Source organism: Coenobita brevimanus, chromosome 75 (assembly GCF_032717465.1).
Source record: "Coenobita brevimanus isolate Jiangsu-jjx chromosome 75, ASM3271746v2, whole genome shotgun sequence".
Taxonomy (NCBI): Eukaryota; Metazoa; Arthropoda; class Malacostraca; order Decapoda; family Coenobitidae; genus Coenobita; species Coenobita brevimanus.
The window spans coordinates 9,980,498-10,001,341 of NC_137028.1; the positions used below are offsets into that span (position 1 = coordinate 9,980,498).

The 20,844-nt window shown below is 44.0% G+C and overlaps 1 protein-coding gene across 1 annotated transcript in view; it reads left to right on the forward strand.

Moving 5' to 3' along the window:
- LOC145408037 (uncharacterized) overlaps positions 1-20,844 on the forward strand; it is a 226,514-nt gene that overhangs the window by 184,587 nt on the left and 21,083 nt on the right. The window contains exons 4-5 of the mRNA XM_080278836.1: positions 3,080-3,188; positions 4,684-4,844. Of these exons, the coding sequence (XP_080134962.1) occupies positions 3,080-3,188; positions 4,684-4,844 (270 nt within the window). The remainder of the gene's footprint in view (positions 1-3,079; positions 3,189-4,683; positions 4,845-20,844) is intronic.

Here is a 20,844-nt window from a genome sequence, read left to right on the forward strand (position 1 = left end):
TACTTAAATTTTCTTCCATTCACTCTGTCCCGTACTCACACTTTCCTCTCTCAACTCGCCCTTCCACAAGCCCCCTTATACATTCTTTCAAAGGGCCACCACCCCTTCCTGACCCAGCATGGTATAACTAACAACCTTATCGTAACTCGGGCTATGAAACGTGCTGCCACCAATCTACTGATGTACAGGAAGAGGTTGCAACTGCTTTGGAGGAGCCGTCTCCCTGTACAATGGCTGTTTACTGTTCATCCCTACATATTAATCTTATTACCACCAAATGTTTTTACTCAGCTTAGAAAGATCCCACGCAACGTAGAGGGTGAAATTCGATTCATCACTCACCATGTGCACTCTCCCCCTCTGAACCTTCCCCCTTCATCACTCACCATGTGCACTCTCCCCCTCTGAACCTTCCCCCTCCAAATGCCCCCCCTCACACCCAGTCCCATTCCCGTACCCCCTCAGTTTAATTTGCCCCTGACCTATCAATAATCCATCCATGATCCTCTCAGCTCAACTTACACTCTCCGCATCACCCTTTCCATCCATCCATTCTAATCCACCCAAACCCTTCACTTCCATCCAATGACTCAATCCGATTTAGCTTTTCACACACACACACACACACACACACACACACACATCCAATCACATTCTCTACTCAGCTCAGTCCCCCTCTCATCCCTTCCTCTCCAAGTCATCTCATTTGCTCTCCGCTCCACTAATCCTCATCTGCCAAACTCAGCCTTCAACTCCACCCATTCACTCCACAGCCACACACTCCACCCATCCACTCCACAGCCGCACACTCCACCCATCCACTCCACAGCCGCACACTCCACCCATCCATTCCACAGCCGCACACTCCACCCATCCACTCCACAGCCGCACACTCCACCCATCCACTCCACAGCCTCACATTCCACCCATCCACTCCACAGCCTCAAACTCCACCCATTCACTCCACAGCCTCAAACTCCACCCATTCACTCCACAGCCTCAAACTCCACCCATCCACTCCACAGCCTCAAACTCCACCCATCCACTTCACCTGGGACTCCACCACTAACATCCATACTCCTCGTACCACATCTACCCCCAACCACTTTGTTCACTTCATATTCACTATCATTCATATTTCTCACTCCACATCCACCACCATGCATGCCACTCACTCCCCATCCATACTCACATTCTTCACTAAACATCCATACTGACACATCCACCTGCATCCACACTGACACCTTCTCCACCATCCACATTGTTCACTCCACATCCGCCACCATCCATACTACTCACTCCACATTCAACATCATTACGGCAATAATATAATAAAGCAACCCACTGTACACGTGAATATTAACCCTTTCACTACAATAATACATTTTAAAGTTTACTCCTATTTTGGCCAGACAACTTTTTATCCAGCTTAGTGATTTATTTATTTATGTAGTTATTTATTCATTTATGTATTTATTTCACTCCTACCACCACCAGCCGATTCCTACTAAACTTACAAAATATTTCTCGGAGTAAAGGGGTTAAAGTGCACCATGCCAAATAAATCGCTCTTCCTTCAATCCGATGACGCAGTATTCCATTCTTATCAGGCTATTTACAGACGATTTTACTCAACTCAAGGAGGGCCTCTAGCTTATAAAGGAGGTTAGGAAACGCTGCATCTAACCCTTACAATTTTAAAATATCTCCCAGGCTGAATAAAATCGTCTGAAGGTAACAAGAAAAGGGGGAATATGCGTCATCGGAGTCAAGAGGTTGAGAGAGAAGTGACGTACGGGTTCCTACGCGTATCCGAATACTGTCTCTCGTCTCCTCCTCTCCCGTGTCTCCAAACTCCACAAGTTCAAGTACCATTTTCTTCTTGCCCCTTCACCTCCTTACTTCGCTGTCTCCCCACTTCAGTACCTCCGCTTTAGTGCCTCACCTCATCAGTCTCTCCACTTTTTTGCCTCTGTTCTTATTTCTCATTTCAGTCTCTCCAGTATTTCCCCACTTCTTACCTGTTCTTATTTCTCCTTGCTCTTTCTCTCCCTTTCTCTCTCAACCACATTTCTCTCATAAGTATTCCTAGATCATATGCTCTGTTTTCCACTACATTTCATCCCTGTTCATATTTTCCCTTGCTCCCCAACATTCCCTCACTTCCATGTCTTTTATGTTTCCTTCCCACTATATTTCAGTCCTGTTCTTGTTCTTCCTTGTTCCCAATCGCAGCCTTAGTTCTCCTTTCCCTCACAGTCCTAGATCTTATGCTTCTATGCAACACAATTATATTCACGTTATTTTTCGCCTCGACATGTCCAAATCTTAATGTTTCTCTCGCTGCTATTTTTCATCCTATTTCTTTTTCCTGTTGCCTACTATAGCCAATGATCCCCTCTCACCCACGCCCATACATGCTTATATTTTCTCCCAAGACATGACGGCTGACCAAGGTTTCTTTACGATATACTTTGATCCTTAAGTTTGGTCCCTCCCATAGCCTCAATTTATTACTCTTTACCTCTCCCCACGCCTCTCTCCTGTCTTCCCAAGCTTTCTCGGCCTTTATTACACTCGCTTCTCCCTATCTCACCCCACTCCCCAACTTGTCTACTTCTCCCCACTTCATCCATATCTTTCCATTCCCTAATTTCAGCATGTTTCATCTCCCTTGTCCATCCCAATATCAACCTCATACCCAACCTTGCCCAGTTCTTTCCATCTCACCCATGCCTTACTGGTTTCAAATGACCCATGTTTTTACCACACCCTTAACGTCCCATATCCTTACTCTCCAGTTTTTGCCAACTTCTTTGATTTCATCCTAATCCCCAACCTGTTCACTCCTCCCCAAAACACCTGTCTTCCACACTCAAATCTCTCCCATGATTCACTCCTCGAACTCTCTCCCCCACCCCATTTTCTCCCCGCTCTAGTCCCCTATCTGTTCACTTCTCTCTACTTCATCCATGTCTTCCCACACTCAAATGTCACAAGGGTTTCAACCATCCCCAAACCCACTTCTCCCCCAGCAGTATCCACACAGCCCCTCTCACCCCACACGTTCTCCCTACAGGACTGGCAGCTCCACATCCGCTACGTGCAGCCCAGGGACGCAGGGATGTACGAGTGTCAGGTGTCATCCCATCCGCCCACCTCCCTCTTCGTCCACCTTGAAGTAGTCGGTAAGTACTCGCATGCAGGACGGCTCTTCTGGTTTCTGACAAAGCTTACTCATTCTCCTCAGGCTCTCCCTCATGTCTGAAGCCTCCGACGGTTGCATGGCTAGAGCTTTGGGGTCGTATTCCAAGTGGCTTGGGTGGAGATTTCGTAACACCTCTTCCTAAGCGATTTTTTTTTTGCTCAATACACCTCAGTATCTTCTTGTCTGTTATTGGTTCAAACTATGTCGATATGAAAACGATATAAATAGCATAAAAGAGAACGTTAAAGAGCAATATAGTAAGTAAATCGCTAAAACATGACATAAAGCCTCCTACATCACTCAAAATACGGCACACAGACAAGATACTCCATGAATACCGCCCCAGCCCCAAGATACTTTATGACTACCTCCTCAGCTCTTCTACCTTCTGACAATGCCGACTAATTCTCCTAAGTTTCTCGCACACGCTTCGATCCCCTGACGGCTGAATAGTTAGTGTGTTTGTCTGGCCTTCACCTTGACGCGACATCGATCCCAGCCAGAACCGCACAATGAACCGCTTGTAATAGGATGTTTGTACACACGTTATCAATGTACTTTCTGGATCTTGCGCATTATTACATGTTCGCACCCTCTCAAAATTCCCTCATCATGAAAACAGGGGACGATTTAACAACACTTCTGCTCCACCAGAGGGTAAGAGGCATACAATGAACTGGGTGTAAAATATTGTTCTTAAACGTATTGTCACTATGTTCTCACCTCGCTTTCTCCAACTTTTTCTCACATACCTTTGACACATTCCATCCTCGCACAACTTACAATCACACTCTCACAAGCTATACATCTTTTCTTACCAACTTGTTCTCTTTTCGCCTCTCACCAACTCTCCATCATATCTCACATTTACTCCGCAGGCTCCATTCTCTCACACCTTATACTCTCTCACACTGACCATTCCTCTCCACTTCATTTTCATATTCCGTTCATTTCCCCATTCACCCTTTCACGTCCCAACCACACACTCTCATACATCACCCTGTCCTTTTGTCACTCACTCCCCTTCTGCATCATAAACAGTCACCCTTCTCTCTCTCTCTCTCTCTCTCTCTCTCTCTCTCTCTCTCTCTCTCTCTCTCAATACCCTTCACACACACAGTCTCAATAATCCTTCACATCCCTCATCGCATCTCACTCCATCATTCCAGCCTCAATAATTTTCTGGCAGCTCTCTTTCGTCATAATGTGATCCATTTCTCCTTTCAATCCCGTAATTTAAGTGTCATGAAAGGTATCGTAACATCTCTTCCTTAGCGATTAATTTGGACAGAACACCGTACCATCCTCGAGATTTTTGTTTATTGCAATATCGACCTGGTTTCCATTAAAAAAAAAACATAAAAGAGGTTACTAAGGTGCAAGGTGCAGAATTAGTCGCCAAGGAAGAGGTGTGACGGAATCTGTGAGGGTGTTTAGCCCTTCCCCTCACTCTCCTATCCTCCTCCATCCCCCAGAGGCCGAGGCGGAGATCCTGGGCGCCCCTGAGAAGCACGTAAAGCTGGGTTCGATCCTGCGGCTGGTGTGTATCATGCACCACACAACCGAGGCGCTCTCCTACGTGTTTTGGTACAGGGGCAACGAGATGATCAATTACGAGTCAGAGGAGGGCACGGGGGTGAGTAAACGTGTGTGTGTGTGTGTGTGTGTGTGTGTGTGTGTGTGTGTGTGTGTGTGTGTGTGTGTGTGTGTGTGTGTGTGTGTGTGTGTGTGTGTGTGTGTGTGTGTGTGTGTGTGTGTGTGTGTGTGTGTGTGTGTGTGCGGCGAGACTAGCATGCATGCCGGATGACAGGGTGTACTCATGTGGAGAGAGGACTCATTTACATTATTTACACAACAGAAGGGGAGCACCGGTACTGCATGTGGGTCTGGGGTGGCATTCTCAACCTTTATACAATCGAATCCCTCTATTCTCAACCTTTATACGACCGAATCCCTCTCGTAACTCAATATTTTTTCTGCAGGAAGGACGAGAGACACGGGAAGAAATCATACTCTATTTTTCGTTGACCTTCCTACCGAAAAAAATTAATAACCTATGATAAAAATTCCTCTCGTAACTTTCTTTTTACCTAGGTGGAACAAGAGACATGAAAAACTCCGTCTTCTCTTTTTTTTCTGTTTCCTGCAAAAACAATGACGGGTGTGACAGGATATCCTTCGTAAATAAGTGAAGAGTGTAATAATCGGGAGTGGTGATGGCCGTAGGGGAAGGGGCTTGATGGAATAATATACGAATTACATTTCCTTTGCTTCTTCTATACTGGTGAAAAAGACAAGAGGAAGGCAGTGGTGATGAGAAAGAGTTTAGTATGAGGAATTAAATTGGCATATCGTGAATGTGTGTGTGTGTGTGTGTGTGTGTGTGTGTGTGTGTGTGTGTGTGTGTGTGTGTGTGTGTGTGTGTGTGTGTGTGTGTGTGTGTGTGTGTGAGAGAGAGAGAGAGAGAGAGAGAGAGAGAGAGAGAGACATATACCTACAAAATTACTAAACTTTCGTGTTCCCTTTACAAAGAGTACTTATTTTTATTCCCTTCAAGACGTACCAGACATAATCAACTACCACATAGATCAAGACTTGGGAAAATAAGAAACTCAATGGATACCTTCACGTAAGAACTAAAACACACTGTATATGTAGAAGAATTTAACGTGATTATTAATTTTTTGACATGAGCATTTACCACTGCAAGCACCGTGTCTGTAAGTCGTGTCTCTTGAAATACTGCAGATATACGTGGGTTATATTATCTCTGTTTGTATGTTACTGGTGCTGTATAAATCGCTAGGGTAATGTAGAAGTAGGATTTAGCGTATTTTTATGTTATATATATTACCTCTGTTTATGTGTTACTGGTGCTATATAAATCGCCACGTATTATAATAAGAAGATTTAGTGGTATTTTTAACCTTCAATAACAGCTGTGGATGCCATGAAATTGTAACTACACTATACTCCTTTGACTTGCTCTAAAATTTTGATCTCATCTTAAATGCTGAGTTTTAACAACAGATTAACCCAAGAATGTGATACTAGTCACGAGGAAGTGCTGTAGAAAGGACGTGGAGCCGGGTCATTACCTTTTTTTGCCACAGAGTATGCGAAGCAAACTAGGGCGAAAATCCGAGCCAAGTTGAGGTAAAAGAACTACAGTATAGTATTCTCGTTGACATGGAAGGCTTCGTTGCAGATGTTCCTAATCGATTTATTATGCATATTACATTCCAATCTCCTCTTGTATATATCTCTCAAATACACAGCATCAGTAACACGAAAATATTAAGATGTGACACGCAAAACACGAAAGCTCTTACACGAACGAGAACACGACCCTGAAAAAGCCAGTAAATTTTTCGTGTCTTTAATTTTTCGTTCCTATTCATACCTACTCTCTCGGTTGCTGTAGTTAGACTGTTTTCGTCCGACGGAACTGAATCACTCACTTAAATTGAATACTAACTCGTGGTTACTTGAAATCTGATGAGCTTTGGTTCTGAGGTAACCATGAGTCTCCTTGGTTATTAGTCAAATTTATCCTCGAGTTCGACTACACTTTGCCATACACTAAGATGAAAGCGGTTAAGGGATCTCTGCCAGGTTAGAATAAACACACTATAGTTAATCTTACACGCAGTCTCTCTCTCTCTCTCTCTCTCTCTCTCTCTCTCTCATACACACACACACATTACAGCGTGAACTTACTCTGACACAGCAATTGTCATAATGTGTGGGTTTTACAGTATTTACTTGCAGGATTATTACGGTCAAATGGAGTGCCAGCGCGTTTTTAATTTTCCATTTTGCATGAAAGGTTTGATAATGTCACCACCATTTCCTGCCCTTTGAGTATCGTTATATATGAATTACAAGCTCGTAACATGTTGATGGCGGCGTCACACACCACGTCTGTACTGGTATTCACAAAGAGACTTACAACCCATCCCCTGCTGCATGCGAGATTAAAGGGACATAAATAAATAAATAAATAATGAATAAAAAAGACTGTGGACTCTCCCCTTGATCTCTGTTTTTCCTGCAATAATAAATCGCAAATTACGAGAGAGAATAATTCTACTTAAGACTAACCCCTGTCCATACTGTAAAACAAATCGTAGCTTAAAAGTAAGAACCGATCATTCGTTTGTTACTTTAATGCAAGCCTCCTAATCTACTGTAGATATTAACTCCTTAAAATCTGTCAGTTTGCATGATACAGCTCCAGTTTGTATTCAATATGGACGGTGGGTATCAGTGCCGAAGAGGTGACGTATGCAGCTGTGTGGTACGTAGGTGACTGCTGGACACAGAGAACGGGTCACTGAATCTACGTCCAGTCACACACACACACACACACATATAGGTATTTTCTCGCACCACCATATTTGCTCCCACATCCTTGACACGTAAACGGGCCTGATATTTTTGTCACAGAGAATATCGCCAATTAAACCAGGATTAAAAAGAAAAATGAAAATGCCTTTGATTTACTGATGGCACGAGATCAACAGCTACACCGTCACTGGGAAAATTTGTGGAAAGTGGAAATAGAGTGGGACGCTGAGGTGGAAGAGTTTTATCGTCGTACCATCAACCCCTTCAATTCAATTACATTTTTTATATCTTTTTATTACTCTCAGACGACTATATTTAGCTTAGGATAGAGTTTTATGATTAGAAAGGTTAGTTACAGCCTTCATTAGCCCCTTCACTACTCAAAGATTTATTCTAAGCTTATAAAATTATTGTAAAGATAGCGAGAATAATCCGGCAAAACATGTTACCCGATTCGTGGGATAAAAACTGAGTCCGCGAAGGTGAAAGCGAGCCCCGTAAATATTCTGATGATAACTGAAGGAATACCTGTAAAGTGTAAGATGTGATCAGCCTGCATCCCACTTCAGATATTACAGCGTGTAGTTAGGAAAAATACAGAAAGGTCAGGCATCTTGTACCATCATCACTGGCTTCAAAAAATACAAAAAGGGTTTGCTCAGACTTTCACCCTCTCAGTTTCAACAGTGTCGTGCTAGGTCTTCATGCTGTTGTTGTTGCTGTTGGTGGTGTTGTCGTTGTTGTTGTTGTTGGTGGTGGTGCCCTAGGATCATCTGAAATGTGAACCCGGTGGACTGCAGGCTGTTCTTCCCCTGCTGCAGTACACCAGCTTCCTTTCGGGGGATGGGAGGGAGCAGAGGAATCGTTTGTATAACCGGGTAATGGAGCAAGCTACGTATATCAGGGTCACCACATGAAAACATCCCTCTCCAGCAATCAGCGTCGTCAGGAGAATGTGAACAGTGTGAAATTTTGGGTAGGAGGACTCCTGATTACCGCAGCCATAACAGACTGACAAAAACGAAGGAAAATGGTAATAAATATTGGTTGTGGGAGTAAAAATGGTGAGTCAGTATTGAAGTGTTGATGTTTGTGAAGAGTTGCGTATGGCTGCAAACAAGGATTAAGAGATGAAAGAGTGACGTATGACGTTGGTGGACCTGCACACACGGCGCTCAAACCTGGTGGTGAGGCACACGTGTTTAAATTAACATCACATACAAGCATCATTCCGCCATTCATATGTCCTGCCATAATTACTAATATCATATGCAAGAGAATTTTATTCAGTTCCGCGCAACCTCTTCAATAAAAATGTTTTCAGTGGTTTTGATTCACACACTAAATAAATTCAGTCTGATGTCAGATGATTTCATTCACCTGAAAGGAATCCTCTCATTCATACGGTACGAGCAGGTTTCTCAAAAATATATGTCGCAAACTGCACACCGGTGTCAGGTTAATCACTGATAATAATGTTACCTCAGACGAGCATACCCCTTCAGTTGGACATACTGGACAAAATTATGGCGAGGGGTATTAAAATAGACACTGCATCCTATAGCTATAAACCTGATGTCAGTGTTCAAAACAATTACATAGAGTATATGCTGCCAAATTACTGTCTCAAGGCTTGAATCACTATTTTGTACGTCCTATACTTCCTTCAAGGTTACCTACAGGTCCATTATTTAGCGATACAGGTTCGTTGTAAGAACAGTCGTCTTCACCACACTATATATGTCTTAAGTGGTTTAACGAAATAAAGCACTGCATGCCAATATATATTTAAGAAATTCTCTCTGCCTCATCATATAATACCTATCCTACCTTACGCATCAAGGCAGCGAAATATCTATATACAATATCTACATCGTGTGTATATATATATATATATATATATATATATATATATATATATATATATATATATATATATATATATATATATATATATATATATATATAAAGCCTCATATGTTTGCACTCAAAGCCCAATAAAATGTCTGTATTGGTGGGCTCTCGATCAGTGGAAAATATATTCCTCAATTACCCGGGGATAGGAACTGTGGCGGGGTTCATGTTAGCCGGCAGAATGGCTGTGTCGGAAATGAAGCACACTGCGTTCGTCCGGGAAGCTTCATAAAAATCGCCCAGGAATATCGGCTGTATAAATCGCAAGAAGAATTATTACTGGCTATAAAGGAACCCGAAGCTACGTATGCTACGTAAAAGTAAGGCTGGGAAAAGCAAGTTTGGTTATCAGGCTAGTGCGTCATGGCTGGCTTGGACTGGTTGGTTGGTTTGCTTTAATTCAGTTTAATTTAATCTTATTTGGTTTAGTCTGGTCTGGTTTAGTTGGGTGAAATGTTATAAAAATAGGTAAGTTTTAGCTAGGTTAGGTTACATTAGATTAGGTGGGGTGAAGTTTGGTAAATTAAGCTACGGTAAGGTGATCTGATGAGATCAGGTAACACAGAGACAGAGAAGTTGAACTGGGCTAGGTTAAGTTGGATATGGTACAGTTAAACAGAAGGTACAGTTAGAACGATTGATACAGGTTAGGTTACGATACCTCAGGTATAGTTTGACAGATATCACATTCTTAGATCAGATTTGGAAAGGCAAAGTAATGTACGGTAAGGTAAGGTACGGTAATGTTAGGTTAGGTTAGGTCAGATCAGGTTAGGTTAGGTTAGGAGGTCAGATCAGGTCAGGTTCGATGAGGATAGACAACGTAGTGGAAGGTACAGTGGTGCTGGGTCAGGCTTGCCTAACTCCATTTTGCTCTTAAACCAAACATGGCTCGCTTCCAACGTCACAACCAAAACTCTATGTAGGCGGCGATGAGAGAATTTGTTCCTCGTCTCCCTTTCCCTTCCTACTTTCTCCCCTTCCCCCTTGACCCCCTCCTTCATCCCCCCCTCTCTGCTCCCAATCCCTCCCTACGACCAGCCCCTACCCCTATCATTCCTACTCCCCCTCTCCCCAACCCTCCCCCTATCATTCCTCCTCCCCCACTCCTCAACCTTCCCTCCACTCCCCAACCCTCCCTCTATCATTCCTATACTCCCCGGCTCCCCATCCCCACGTCTAAGCTGAACGTAATCCCAGGTGAGGGCTAATTAAGGTAACTCAGTAGGTGTTCCGTCGCTGCCACACCAAACAATGGAACTCACTCGACCTGCCTAATTACCGCTACGGAACGACAGGTAACGCACAGGTGAAGCAAGAAGGAGGGGATACTCGATTAAATCTTCAATGGGATGGGATGGGATGGGATGGAAAGGGATGGGTTAAATGAGGGGATATGACGGCAAATCAATCAGTCTTTTCATGGCTGTGAGTTACTGGACAGGGTATAACTAACTTAATAATTCAGTGAGTCAATGATAAGAAAGCAGGAAGGTTATGGATGGCTGGATGAAATGAATGGCTGAATAAATGGATGAAGAGATGTATGGGCATTCAAGCAGAAGGAAGTAAGGAAGAATCAAGGGCTATGGGTTAACTTAGTAATCCCTGCAAGTGTTATGTCGCTACAACACAACACAACAGCACTTACACGGCCTCCTCATTACTTCTAGGCAACGCAACATCTGATAACATATAGGCGGAACAAGAAAGGCGTGTAGGGGGGGGAGGATTCGGTGATTTTCCTCGGTGTTACGTCGTGGTTAGTGGGAAGGGATGGGATGGAAGGATGAATACGGTAACTGTTAAAAAAAAATGGATGGATGGATGAGAGAAGGCTACTTACGATGACTGGAGGAGCGGATGGGTGTATGGATGACCTGGGGAAAAAATCACACTAAAAAGATGTGCGGATGGACGGACAGACAGACGGATGAGGGATGGATGGATAAATGAAAAGACAGCTGAGAGAGAGAGAGAGAGAGAGAGAGAGAGAGAGAGAGAGAGAGAGAGAGAGAGAGAGAGAGAGAGAGAGAGAGAGAGAGACTAAAACCAAAACCAAAATACCATCATGAACCAAACATCCCAACGAATGACGAAATAAATGCACAAAAACACACGCAGATACCCAATAACCTAGTACGATAAAACACAAGCCCGACGCAACACAAAACAGGAAAACCAATGAATGAAAAAACAGGAAAATAAACCAATAAAAATAAAAGATGAAAGGAAAAAAAAATGGTGGGAACGGTGTTAATGCATTTGGGTCACAGGAGGGGGCGCTAAGGCTGGAAGAAGACAAGGCAGACCGAGAGTGGGCGAAAATAAAGGAGACAGACAGATAGATAGATAGATGGATATACAGATAGATAGATTGATAAACAGATAGATAGGACGATATAAATGGACGGACACTGATACACATAGACATCCAGACATACAGACAGACAGACAGGTAGATAGATACACAGGTAGACAGAATTGAGAGACAGACAGATAGATAACACATAGACATATATATATATATAGAGAGAGAGAGAGAGAGAGAGAGAGATACAAACAGACAGACATAACAAATGAGGAGAGAGAAGAAAACCGAAGACGTGGAAATAAGAAATGCAGGAAGGAAGAAGGAAATAAAGAGGAAGTGACATGGGAGGCAGAAATGTGAGAATGATGTAAGGAGAGATGGATGGAAGAGAAGGCGAGAAAGCAAAATGGAAGAATAAAAGAAAGGAGGGAAGGAAGGAAAGAAGAGAGTGCACTGAGGAAGGTGAAATGAAGCGGGGATCGAAGAAGGGAAGGAAGAAAAGAAGAGAATGCACTGAGGAAGGAAAAATAAGGGCAGGATCGAAGGAAGCAAGGAAGGAAGGAAGGGAGGAAAGAGGGGAATGCAATGAAGAAGGAAAAATGAGGGAGGGATCGAAGGAAGGAAAGAAAGGAGAGAATGAGCTTAAGAAGGAGAAGAGGATAAACTGCAGTACGTTGAAGCGAGAAGGAAAGAGGAAGTGAAAGAAGAAGAAGAAAAAGAGGAGAAGGTAATAAAGAAGAAGAGAGTGAACGTAACAATAAAGGCGAGGCCTGGAGGAGGGAACGAAGGTAATAAACAAGGAAAGAGTAAGTGCAGTAAGGAAGGAGAGACTGGAAGGAGGGATGGAAGAGAGGAAAGAACACAGAAAAGCTGGAGAAACGGAGGAAGGAAAGGAAAGGAGGGAGAAGGAAAAGGAAAGGAGAGAACGAAGGCAATAACCGAGGAAAGAGAGAGAGACTGGAAGGAGGGAGGGAAAAATTGGAAGGTGGGTGGGTTTTGGTTGGTGGGTTGGTGGGTAGGTAGGTAGGTAGGTAGATAGGAAGAAAGGGGAGAGTACTGCAAAGAATTGAAGACGGAGGAAGGAAAGAAAATAAAGGAAGGAAGGAAGGAAAATGAAGGAAGAAGGCAGAGAGGTGGCGAAGATGTGAGCCATTACCCCGGCAGGTCCATTGAGGAAGAAGACAGTAAACATTTCCCACAACTTTTATATTACACCGTGTTTTTTACTTCATTCTGGCACCCACATCTCAACTTTACACTGCCCCTTCAGTACGATGATCTCCCTCCTTTTTTTTTGGGGGGGGGAGGGGAGGTGTCACATATTTGCCAAAGCACCACATTCGCCACAACGTCACATCTCCATTACAACTGCCTCTCACTTTCAGCTCAATACACTCGTCTGGGGTCAGCTATACCAAGAGCTGTCCAGATCATGTGAGAGAAAATGGTACCAGAATTAACACCCTCAAGCTCACTTAAAGCTCACATACTCTCGGCTGAATATAATCATCATCTGCCGTTCCCTGGACTAGGCCTAAAATACCAAAGTTGTTCCGACCATGAAAGGCTTAGCTCCTTCACCAAAAGGCCCCGACTTCTACTTCATTCTTGCTACTCCAAAAAAAAAAAATCTAATTCGGCTTAGGAGAAAATTTTTGTACTGGCAGAGTAAGAGATTGCATTCCACTGGTGGCTCAATCGGTAGAGAGGTGGCCTGCAGTCCCACCGGACCCAGGTTCGAATCCCGGCTGGGGCAGGGAACAGTTTAAGGATTTGAATTTCATTAAATCAGGCTTTACTGATGTACCAGAAGACCCGCCGACATGTCGTAAAAATACCCCCGCTAATACCAATACACCAGTCCTGTATGAGACAGCCCTAGCATGTATTCAATATGGACGGTGGGTGTTAGCGCCGAAAGTGGTGACATGTAGAGGTGTATGGTATGTAGGAGGACTGCTGGGCCTTGATAGCAGGCTGTGACGCCTATGCCCAGAGTCGGACACATAAAAAAAAAAAAAAAAAAAAAAAAAAAAAAAAAACTTCAAAACGAGGAGTCCTTCCCAAGTTGAGTAAAATCATTGAAGGCAACCTGATTTTAACAAAGACGTCAACGTAATGAAGGGACCAAGGATGAGCGGGAGACACACAGACTGATGGAGTGTGGATGCATGAAGTGGAGGAGTGGAGTGGGGTGGAGGAGTGAAGTGACCTTTTCTCAGCTCCCATCCCAACCCTCTTCCCTTCTAAGTATCCGCCAATTCCAGAAGACCTTTCAAAACACGATGACACTGTCCATTATTCAAACTCAACTCTATCTATTTTCTTTCATATCCTTTCTATGAGAAAGAGAGAAATATACTACCCACGAATTTACTGCCTTGCCCAAGAAGCGACTAAAGTGAGTGGAAGTATTCTGGAGAGAGTGGAAGTATTCTGGAGAGACTCTCTCTCTCTCTCTCTCTCTCTCTCTCTCTCTCTCTCTCTCTCTCTCTCTCTCTCTCTCCCCTACCTCGTACTGGTGTAAAGACGAAGCGATCCCTCCTCCCAGCACTGGTATCAGAATCAGCCTCTCACCCGATAATACGCAAAGAGGGAGAAAATCTACGGCGGGGGGATGGTGTTCGTCTGTTGAAACTCATGTCCCCGCAAACTGAGATAATATTCTTAACCAAAGGACACACTAAGTTCTAGGGTCAGAAGGAGGACTTTCTTGCTGCCACCATCAGAAGAATATCACAGCCACCAGGTAATTTACACAGCTAAACTAAATGATAATAAGACTGGCTGTGGATGGGTCGGCAATGCTCCTACTCTCTACACCCCGACCCACTGTTGCTGCCGACAGTTCTTCGTTCCTTCACTCGAAAGACGTATTTTAATTCATCCCTGCTATATCCAGACGAACATATCCAGCCTAGGAGAGACTATGAATTGGAAAGTTTACGAAATCTATAGCCATCTTTAACTCATTCACTACTATGGTGCTCTTCTTTAATTGGAATGAAAATTGTCTGGTGGTGACCTGATTAAAATGCAAAATACATCACCGGACTGAAGGGGTTAACTATGCCGCACCCTCACCCCAGCCCACACCAGCACCAGGCAAAGTGAAAGAAAGGGGACACTGGCAGCTTTCCTCTCCCTCCCCCTCCTTCCTCCCACATGTCGTGTCCTCTCTTCCATCCCCAAATTTAACACAGGAAGGCCGCTGCTTCACTACCCCCACCCCCCACTCTAACATTACCCTTCCCCTCCCAGCATGACACTACCCATACCCTCCTCCCTTGACACTCCCCATCCCTCCCCTCGACATTGCCCTTCCCTACCCTTCCTTCCTCTGCCCTTCCTTTCCCTTCCCTTTCTTTCCCCTCCCCTCGCATTGCTTCATTTTCCTCCGCTTCCTTTCCTCTCTCTTCCCTTCCCTTCACTTCCTTTTTCCTCCTTTCCCTGTCCCTCCCTTCCCTTCCCAGCACTTGATACGTCAGCCTGTGTGCACTCTACCCATCTCCTGGTCGAATCCTGGATGTCTCACACATTTGAGTCCAATACATCGACCAGGAGGGGAACAGGAGCGATGCGGCCCTCTCGCCCTTCACCTGTCCAACCCAGCTCCAACCCACCCCCCTCATTCACCTCTCATTCCCACTTTTTCCTTTACTTCTCCTTTCGAATTTTAACTTCTAATCTAACCCCTTCAATCTCACTCCCAATAATCCCTTTCTTTCCTCCCCATCTTCCCCTTTACCTCTTCTTCCTAATCTCCCCTTCAACTCTCTTTTTCTAATTCCTTCCCATCTCCCCCTTCACCTCACCTTTCCATCTTCCCCTTCTAATCCTTACCTTAACATTTTACTCTCCTCCCTATCTTACTCGTTTTGATTCCACATCTTACTCTTCCCCTCCTCTCTCCATCTTATCCCTCCTTATCCACCCTATCACTACCTATCCTCTTAGTCCCCTACCCACCGCTGATACCCCCTCCCCCAATCCTCCTGGTCTCCTCCCCACCGCCAAACCCCTCCCCCTGATCTCATTATCGGAGCCAGTAAATAGAGCAGGACTTTCGATCGGCTTGGCTTTTAGTCCGGCACGAAACCTGCAGACCAACTCTCCTGACGGGCCCGCGGTAACAAGCTGCAGCCTTCATTCCCTCTCCTCTCCACTTCCCTCTTCTCCTCTCCTCTCCTCCTCTCTCCACACTCGTCTCTCTCTCTCCTCCTCTCCCCAAGTTTTGCCCTCCATCCTCTGAACTGGAAGATATTTCTCGGAATTATAAAAAAAAAAAAAAAAAAAAAAAAAAAAAAAAATCTGCCTCCAGAAAGCACTGAATCATGATATAAATGTAAAAAAAAAAAAAAAAAGTACAAGTATGCAAAGAAACTGCTGACGGCAAAACTGTCGATGATATAAGAAAAGAAACAGTTTGGGATGTACAGAACGCGATAAAGATCCAACGAGGGAAAATGGGTGGGATGGGTGGAGAGGGGTATGTGGGATGGGTGGAGAGGAATGAGTGGGAAGGGAGTGGGTGGCTGGATGGAAAGGTGTGGGTGGGATAAGTGTGAGTGGTGGATCAGGGGTGGGGGAGCAAAAAATTGGTGGGGTGGGTGGAGAGGGGTGGATAGGATGGGTGTGGAACGAGGTGTGGAACGAGGAGCAGGGTTGGACATAAAAAAAAAAATGTGGATGGGTGGGTGGGTGAAGAGGAATGGGGGGGGGGTTAGAGCGGGAGGTGGGGCAGGGCGGGATTAATACACCCTGTGAAGATGGGCGCTGAAGGCTGGGCAGGTATGGGCGTGGCGATGATCCAATTCCAACCTTTCTCCAAGAACAAGAAGCAGACGAAGACAAACAAAACGAAAAAATTAAGCACGCGCCGCACTCATATACCAGACACCATCGAAGTGAAGGGGATATTTCGCTGACTCTGCCTTCAGCCACTTAGGAGAAATTAGGGTCAGAAATCGATTACACTTTTCATTTTTTCTTACATCTACTTGTTTATTTTACACTTATAGACCTTACCACTTTTTTTCAACCACTCTGATCGACTTCCCACTTTTGCTTTAACTAGTGTGATTAACTTTATACTTTTTCTTTACACTTTCTTAAACTAGTGTGATCAACTTTCTACTCTTTTTAAATAGTGTAATCGACTTTCTACTCTTTTTAAATAGTGTAATCGACTTTCTACTCTTTTTAAAATAGTGTAATCGACCCTCTACTCTTTTTACAAAGTGTAATCGACTTTTTACTTTTTAAATTTGTAATCGACTTTTTACTCTTCTTTATTTATGTAATCGACTTTCTACTGTACTCCTTTATAATAGTGAAATCAACCATCCACTTTATGAACAACTGTAATCAAATTATATTTTTTTTCAATATATTCCACTCTGCACTTTTCTACTAACTAGGAATTTCGATTTTCATTTTTTTAAGTTACTGGAGTCGGTTTTCCATTTTTTTTTTTTTTTTCATCTATCGGGCCGACGTTCCTCATTTTATCTATTGGGGTCGACGTTCCTCTTTTTGAAAACCACGATTTGGCTAAACCAGGAATAAAATTTGTCACGCTATTCGTCTCTGTGTTACTGAACGAAACCGCGTCAATACCAGTTAAGGGAATATCTGTGGACGCACCCGTGGCCTCTGCATGCGATAGTATTATTATTGGATTTTGTTTTTGTCCTTGATTTTTTCACCAGAATATATCGGAAAAATGATCTTCGTGAAGTCCTCGTCCTCGTTATCGCTGTCATTTATTTTTATTATTATTATTATTATTATTATTATGAACTCCACCTTCTGTGGAGTTCCTATTGATATTGTAAATACTTTTTTTTTTTTGGGGGGGTTGGGGAGAAAGATGTAGATGGCTGGCATTTCAAGACCGTTCGAGATAGACTTGAAATTTTCAGGGGTGATGTATCTTGGTTGCAGGCTTCTTTTGGCACAATTTTTTTTTTCCTAACACTAGCACCGCACTAGCGCCCTCTATGTCATTTTTTTCAATTTTTGCTCTACTGCGCAGCAAAAACTACTGAATCGATTGCTTTACAGATGTTCCAGTATGTACTCGTCAACAGATACTAATGCACCTGGGTATTGATACCGAGATCCAACAAACACTTTTCGAGATACTGAGGAAAATCAAAACGGCCGCCTCAAGCCTGAAAGTGCTGATGATGAAGTGGGGAAGGATAGAGGGGGGAAGGGTAGAGTGTTTGCTGACGTTCTTTCATGCTGACTGGTAGAGTGAGAGGGCAGAGTGCATGCTGACGTTCTTTCATGCTGAATGGTAGAATGGTAGATAGTATGACGAAAATTAATATTCGGAAAATGTAATCAGCTATACTGTTTTTACTCCAACTTGACCCAGGTTTTTGTCCTTCTGAAGCTTATTTCATGAACGGATCTTGAATTTGGTTTTCTTTTGTATTGTTTTTGTTTTTTCTTGGAAGGAACGGTTTGCGGGCTCCTGGCCTTTGGTTCCTTCTTTCATCCATCCATCCATCCATCATCCAATCCTACGTTGCCCCATGAGGAGCGTAGGAGCCCGGGCCTAGGCAGTTGGTCCTGACATTTAAGATGAGAGTGACCAACCTCACCCATCCCTGAGTGGCATTACGTGAGCAATAAACCCCAACCACCCCTTGGATATGAACCGTCACTGGCTCAATCCGATTGGAGTACAATAATTACCCACTAAAACACCAGGCGCCAAAATTTGGTTATATGGTTACCACCCAGCGTAGTAAATAGTTTCCTGGTGTACAGGAAACCATTTGACTTGTCACACAGTGTAGAGTCACCCACAGGCAGAAGAGGAAAGAATGAAGGAATGAAAGACAGAAGAGGGAGTGTAAAGTCGCCCGCAGGCAGAAGGACGAGGAAAGAATGAAGGAATGAAATACAGAAGAGGGAGTGTAAAGTCACCCGTAGGCAGAAGGACAAGGAAAGAAAGATAGAAGAAGATGGAAGGAAAGAAGGATGGAGGAGAGGACAGGGCAGACACCCGAGGGCAGAACTACATTGAGTGAGTGGATGGTGAGCGCCCCCCCTGCATAAAAAAAAACAAAAAAAGCTCAGTGGCAGAATAAGATAATATCTTAGCTCTACATCCTTCCTATCGCACTGCTTCATGACTTGCATCATATTCCAATGTCAGTAGTAGTAACTACTACTGATCTGTTATCAAGGTGGGGAGATGGTGATTTTAGGCCAGGTTAGAATAAAACAGGTATAGGACAGCACAGCTGGTGAGAATTTGGAAATATGTCTAATGAGGCCTGAAAGTTGCACTTGAAAAAAAAAAAAAATGTGACTGAAAATTAGAGACCATATAATGTGTGGTGGTTCTGATTTCGACTTTTGGGAGTGAAAGATGGACAATGTTAGAATGATAATCCGAGGTGTGCAAGTGAAGTTACCAGGAGGGCTTGGTGGTGGTGGTGTGTTATAGTATGGTATCGTATGGTGTGGTAGGGTGTGGTATGCTATACTATGCTATGGTAGGGTGTGGTGGTGGTCACAGGTCTTTGCACTCCTCACCCCACCAGCACCATCTCCTCGTGACCCCCCGTGAACCCTGCACACGCCACGCCGCCTCAAGATTTAATTAAGATTACAAGCAACCATCTTAACAGCATTAAGCACCGCCAGCCCTGAATTGACTTCGCACCGTGTTAAGTTCAGTATGCAGCTGTGACAGAAACAATACAGTATGTTAGGATAAAATGTTAAAGTTTAGTGTATAGCAGTGATTAAATATAATACATATGTTAAACGATGATTATATTTGAGATACAGGAAAAGTTGCAGTAGTTGCAACCTTAGACTCAACTGAATGTGAACCTGGTGGATTGCAGATTAAAGCTTCCCTTCTACCGCAGCCAACCATCCTACTTTCGGGGGACAGGGAGGGGTGTTGAGGGACGTTTGTATAACCGGGCAGGTCCACCACGTGAAGGCGTCCCTCTCCAGCATCAAGGCACGTGTCAAAATAAATGAAAGACACGCTCTATCAAACAACTTTTTCCCGTTTTCATAATATACTGTCGATGCAATTATTGAGCTATAATTGAGTTTTGAGTCGTGGCGATAATATCAATGGGAGTGGCGCTGTGGCTGGTGATGTCTGTGGTGAGGGGGACAATGGGGGGCTGATCGGGTGCGGAGAGGGAGATGATGTGGTATCTGTGAGGGTAAGACCAAGGAGCTGAAAGGGTGCGGCCAGGGAGGTGGGGAGGGTGACAGTGTGGAAAGGTGCGGAAAGGAAGGTGGTGTGATGTACATGGTGAGAATGACAATGGTGGAGTGAAAGGGTACGGACAGGGAGGTGGTGTGATGTCTGCGGTGAGCGTGATAATGGCGATGAAAGGGTGTGGACAAGGTGGTGGTGGTGGTGCGGCAATATATAACAGAGTCTCATGCCACGCCTGTAATGGACCCTTTTAGAGTATAATGGACCACATCAGACTAGATACATAACTTCTGGTGTGTCCGTAACAGACGGTAATTATTTATAAAACTTACTGCCCAGAATATCTTAAAAGTATTTCAACACCTAATTTTCGTAGTATTTACCGAGTTGTGCGGGTTGGTCTGCGTTTATCATCTGACATTCCTCATTTATATACCTGTCCATGTGGCACTGAAGAAGCCTACAAGTGGTGGCACTGTGTTCCCTGGGAGGAGCTACTGCGGCGCTCGCTCGAGAGCCAGACCACGTCATATTTCCTTGCACTTCGCCATGGGAAGGACTGATCCGACCCTGATGGGGTCATCTGTTCCCTACACGGAGTATATACTATACTGTATCCGTAATGCTGCACCACAGAAGCAGTTGTTTACCTGTGGTCGATGGGTCTGCTCGGTCAGACAGACCGGGATTAACCAATAACAGAAACGCCTGTCCATGTGTATTAGTAACAAAGTAATTTAAATAATTACATTGTTCATTAAAGCCGGCCGTGTCTCATACTTTGATTTTTACTGCTACTCGGTTATCTCCAGTATTATATTCTCACTTGCGTTAAACAACTGTACTCAA